General features: G+C 41.6%; 1 protein-coding gene across 2 annotated transcripts in view; it reads left to right on the top strand.

Moving 5' to 3' along the window:
• Positions 1–1575: 1575 nt before the first annotated feature.
• Positions 1576–6000, top strand: part of LOC129235702 (nephrin) — an 81887-nt gene continuing 77462 nt past the window's right edge. For both annotated transcript variants that reach the window (XM_054869694.1, XM_054869693.1), the window contains exon 1: positions 1576–1956. In XM_054869694.1, the coding sequence (XP_054725669.1) occupies positions 1887–1956 (70 nt within the window). In that variant the 5' untranslated portion in view covers positions 1576–1886. The remainder of the gene's footprint in view (positions 1957–6000) is intronic.

Genomic DNA, 6000 nt, shown 5'->3' with positions numbered 1-6000 from the left:
TTGGAGATGGTCCCGTGCCACCTCACTAAATCACTTGATAGGTTTGGAGGCAACTGCACCCTGATCCGATATCTTGTGCTTCTTTGTTGCCTTCCCAGTTTCGTCATGCGAGCGGTTTCGTTTTTTGGCATCTGTCCTGTTGGCGGCTTGGAATGCCAAGTATTCATCAACCACCTTTTGACATCTTGCCTTGTTGGTCTCATCTTTGGGATGAACTTTACCTCCGGTCTCGTTTTTCCGAATCCTGCCAAGGATAGCGAGAGACCTCTGGTAAAGTTTATACCTCGAAGGACCTTTATTGCCACGCTTTTGCCCCATGGTTTTAGCGGATATTGTTGGTTGATTTTTGTTGTTGGCGTACTGTGGCCCACAGCTTTGCCCTCACCTGTTTCTTGGCTGGAGGCCAAGAGCTCATCCTCTGAGGGAGACCCCGTCATCCTCAGTTCGTCCTTGCTCGTACGTCTTGTCCAATTGTCTGACTGTTTTTTAAGTGCGTCCGTCACTTCCTCCTGTCTGTCTGTTTGCTTGTCCTGTAGGTCTGTCCGCATGTTTGGTTTTTTATCAGTCCGTGCTGTCGATGCGTCAGTCATTTTGTCCGTTTGTTCCGTGTTTGTTTTCCCGTCATCCGAATTTTTAAGTTTTTGTTTTTTCATTTCAACTGGTTCGTTCGGTCACCTGCTCCGCCGAGGGAGCTGCGGTCGACCATGGCAGCGCCCCATACCATGGCAAGGCCACCGTTACAACCTGAGGCGGCCTGATATCAGGAGGGCTCCGTACGAAGACAGCCTTATTTAGTCCCCCGGCTGCCAAACCCACCCAATAGGCACGGGTCGCATCACACCTTGGGTTGAGGGAGTTTTTTTAACGAAGTTTACGTCTTCGACCTGTGTGGGTTCGCGGGAGACCTACTCTCCTACCTTCCATATCTGGGAGGCGTTCCCCTATCCACCACCTGGGGACGCGCCCTATAGGGATAACAGGTTCCCCCAAGCAAAGAGGTACCATTTATCTTTTGTAGCTCCAAACAGTGTGCACAGACATGTTTTCCAATTTTCGGATTGTGACTGACTCTATATTTATATTCCCCGCGTTTCAATTGCTGTTTAATTTTTAAAGTAGGAATAAGTTTACGAGAATCATTTACCATTCGGCATATACCTTTCTCCATCGAAAATCGACCAGCGCTTCGTGGCTGTTATAATAATTGCCAAAGTATATCTTATTTCAAAATCTAAACAAAACCCAGCAGAAGCTCACTTTGTCGGCACCTCTATATTCTCTTTTCGTTGGCTTTTTCAGCATAAATTGCTTTAAAAAGTTTCTAGCTTTAAATTATATCGTCAAAGCAACTTTTTCTGTATGATTTTGTGTTTTGTGTTTGTTTTATAAAAAAAAATGTGTAAATATTTTCAACACCCACAATGAAGCTGAGAATGGGATAATTTTGGATTAAACGCATTCAAAGATTTTCCTTTGATTCAGACATAAAGTGAACATCTATACACACATGTAAGTGTAAGTACCCGGATATTATTTTCAGCTCGGAAGAGTAATCGCAATAGATAGCTCATAGGAACAGCAATGAGGTTAATGTTAGTATGCTTTTAGGAGATTTAATTTAACTTTATTGTGTTGTATTTGACTTTGCCATAAACGATTTTTAATGTAGCAAAATATAAAAGTGTGTGTATGGCAAATACACGTATTGTGACTTTTTTAATACAATGCCAAGATACAAAGTGGTGTAGTGTTATACAGCTTTGATTCGTATGATTCGGTATTATCTATTGTTACGCTTCCAAACAAAATCTTTATAACGCTGCTTTCACAGCATAACAGTAATTTTTATTCGAAACGTGTGTTAATGCAGTAAATAAAAAGTTGTAATGAATGTTCCTCAGCTATTCCTCCTATGTTTATCAACTATTCTGCCCATCGTATATGGAAACAAAGACGGTATGTAAATTATTCAGTGATATTTTGACAAATATATGAAGGTATATACATAAGTACGTACATATGTACATACATCAATAAAAGCTAAAGTTGATGCTGACGGTCATTACGTTCAAAGATAGTTTCAAAATATACCTATACTTAAACTATATGACAATGATAAAAGAGTAATCAAGGTTTAAAAAAAAACAAAAAATGCAGAATATAAATAAATCTTTGTAATACCTCAGTTTTTTTTAAATTTGGATTTCTCCACTTTTAATTTTGTAAATTTAAAGAGATATTCGTTGCGAATCTGTCAAAATAAAAACTTTCTTAGTTTACTCCAAGGCGCATTTATTAAAGGTGGTGGCGCTAGACCAACAACAAAGTATTGGGAAACTTGAAAACAAATAATGAATTCGCCTTGTTTCATTCCGGGCTGACAGCTACATGGATACAGCGAAAGAAGAAAAACAAATCAGCTGATTTACCAACACCACCTTTAATAGATTCGCCTTGGTTTAATCCAAATCAAAAAATCTGTCAAAATTTATTTAAGGTTTATGTCTGTTGACGCAAACGCAGTGTTGCCACTATTACAATTACTTATTATTTCAGGTCTTTTTAACTGAACATGTAAATATTCATATAATTCACAACTACGATTTGAATTTTTTTCAAGATATCAGGAAAAAGGTCTTATGATTGTTCAAATACAATGTTTTCCAATATAATAACTATACTAAAAAAATAGTCGAGGTCGATAGTCTATGAGAAATATCTCCCCTACCACTGATTGCACAAATATCAGCAAAAAGGGAGAGTATATCTTGTAGAGCACTGATCAGGTTAATTTGTTCGCGCCCAAATCAGCTTTACTAGTAGATAAGCCTTGAACGAAACTAGTCCAACGTGCCTCTATGCGTATCAAACGTTGCCCTCTTACTGAAGTGTGCACAACAATACGAGTTACTTCGGATGGGTAGTCTTAATTCTTAAGTTATACATCAGGAGCAGGAAACTTAAATGTTTTATAGCTTCATCTGATGAGGACTACGAACATTCTTTTAAGGGACAATTTATTCGAACTTATGTAACTCTGCCTTCCAGATAGGCAATCGGGGGCAGGGACAGCCCTGTCAAAACAAGCTGACCTAGTAGTCCCTGCCAAGTACAAGTTGCAAGAGAGCTCTGGAAGTAGCACCCAAAGTGGCGTCGACGCCATAGGACCACATGGCTCAGCTATTGGTACCTAATACTCGTCCTTCTGACAGTACCACTGCCTCGGACAGTACATACCACCGGAAACATGTTTGTGCCTGGTGGTTTGGATCTGGCCGAGAAAGAGTGAGAACCACGGAGGGATCCTCCATCTCCGAGCATGTGGAGAATACCAGAGCGGATAGTGCAAACCATCACATGAAAGGGAAATGGCTGATACCAAAACATCATAGCTGTCTCCAACCCTGGGCGCCTATGGGGCCAACGGAGAGATGGAGACGACTTTCGCAGAAACAGTGAAAGAATGGTACGTTAGGGTAGTTCGTTCCAACGATGGAGCAGTCTCGCAAGTAAACTGAGACCAGTTAACAGGAATTTGTGGAGGGATATCCTAAAGGTGGAAGGATCTACAGGATTCAGGATGGTTTCACTCCCGCAGCAAACTGATAACATGTGCAGATCAAAAGTTCGTGGGTCTTTACACTATTGTCTTCAACCATGTAGGGGAGCTCTGACCACGTTTAATGCTGATTCCCGAATAAAAAGAAAGGATCTTTCACTACTTCGAAATTATCAACTATCAACAATAGTTTGCTTCGCTTCCTTGCTGAGCTTAGAAAACGAAGAGCTAACAGAACAATTGTAAACGCCGATGATGTCATACACAGATCTGGTTAAAGAAATCACACGATATAAGTCGCCCTATCTGTCGACTTGTTTGCTATAGAAAGCTCGAAGAGGTCCTTCGAAATTCTGACGGAGCTGCTGGTTTTGCGAGGATACCAAATCCAGCCATTGCGGCATATGGGCAACTCTTTTTCGAATTCCGATTCGTCTTTCATAGGTCTATAACACGACTTAACGTTTAATTGTGTCAATTGTCATTTTCAATTGTCGGTCAATTGTGGATTTTCTAAAGATCAGTATTGTCTAATCAGTTGGTTGATGGTGAGCTTCAGTCTTGATATAAACTGGTCTCTATCGGTCAGCATCTCAAGCTCTTCGCACTCACGTATTTTGGCCCTTCGTTTCTTCTTTAGAATAACACGTTTCTCTTCTGTTCAACTCTCGGTAGCGATCGCACACGGGTCGTATTGTTCCCGATTGCAGCAGAGCCATATAAGGAGGGTTCTTTCTTTATGCGGTACGCAGAGAATGTGGCTTCATTGCTCGTGCATCCCGAATTGTTGAGCAATACTATCTGAGGCAGGAGTGTGATTGGATTTTTTCCATGTCGAACATTCTTTGTGTAGTTATGCGTACGTTTTTTGTTGCACAGAGGCATGTGCGAATCTTGGCTGCAACAAGATAATAATCCAAGTTAGCGTTGAGTCTTGGGATTGTACGTACATTTTTATCCCTATTCACTCGTTTATCTCCATAGTGTGTCGTTGCTGATGGTGTTCGGGCAGAATATTCTACAGATAATGCTGAGGTATTAGTTGACGAAAAATTGCAGCCTCTGCGTGGTGGTGTGAGAGCCCAGGCATGTTTTACTTTCGTACAACACTTCCGACTTTACACATGAGCTAAATATTCGCAGTTTATAGCACCTGGAGATTTGTGAACTCGCCCCTACTGTATGCATTCGCCCCGTTCTTGCTTTGTTTATCCTGCAATTGACATATTCGTCTGCTCCGCCGTCTGCTATGATAGTTGCAGCCGAGGTAGAAGCTTTTGTTAAATTCCACCGGGCAACGGTCATTATTGTGGATGACTCTCACAGCCATCGTCTTGGCGCTGTTGACCTTCAGTCCGACAGTGTGTGCCAGCGTGGCTAGCCTGTCCGCCTTCGCTTGCATGTCAGAGAATGTAAGAGAGGGGAGGCAGACGTTATCGGCAAGTTCCAGGTCCTCTAGATGCCTGGTGAAACTCCATACGGCGCCTCTTTTGTGCAGTGTCAATTTGCTCATAACGTAGTCTACGACGATGGCGAAGAGAAGGGGCGACCGAGGACAACCTTCCCTTACGCCTGCGTTGGTGGTGGATGGGTCGCTGATGTCGCCAGCCATATAGATTTGATTGATCGGATACCTTTTAAAGTCAACGGACAGCATGTAAAGCTGGTAGCGCCACTCGACTGATTGCTCTACTATGATGCGAAGAGTGTTGGCTTGGTCAACACAGCGTCGGTGAGGGCAAAATTCAGTTTGCTCGTCCCTTAAGGAGCATCCGATACATTGGAGTCGGCTTTGTATGATCGTGGGTATAATTTTGTAGGAATTTTCCCCTTCCTTAATCAGCCTGGTATTCAAGTCACCAAACATGATTTTTATGTTATGCTGAGGGCAGCAGTCATAGGAACGTTCGAGGCGCATAGAAGCAGTCTTTGGTCACATGGGGCGTGAGAGCAAACGAACATGTTGAAGTTATAAGTTACAAAATAATTCTACATTTTTCAAGGACCTGTTCACAACGGTATAATAATTTAGTTCGTATAATGGTTATATGTAATAGCATAAAGAAATCGAGATATATATGTATATATATATGGCAACACTGCCACTGCCTTATAACTATCAAAGTCTCTTTCGGTATTTCCAGTACTTACATTATTCAAGGACGATATATTACCAGGTTTAGCAGACCATTGTTCTGCTCTGAGCGAATTTGACAGAGTCAGCGGATGAGCTGATGGGATGTGTATAACAAAATTTAGTTTGTGTTAGTGATATACGAAAAAAATTAACCAATAGCACTTTGTTGCCATCTGAACAACGACTTTTTGGACGAGTGTGTGAATACATGCGAAATGAGTTGAGCTGCTGAATCTCCCGAATGACATGTCAGCCAAAGTTCCCCGCACAATTTCCTTCTTCACCATAGTTAAATAGCAAACCT

Source organism: Anastrepha obliqua, chromosome 1 (genome assembly GCF_027943255.1).
Source record: "Anastrepha obliqua isolate idAnaObli1 chromosome 1, idAnaObli1_1.0, whole genome shotgun sequence".
NCBI classification, from domain to species: Eukaryota; Metazoa; Arthropoda; class Insecta; order Diptera; family Tephritidae; genus Anastrepha; species Anastrepha obliqua.
Note: the sequence above shows the minus strand (reverse complement) of the source record. Positions and strands in the feature narration are given on the sequence as shown.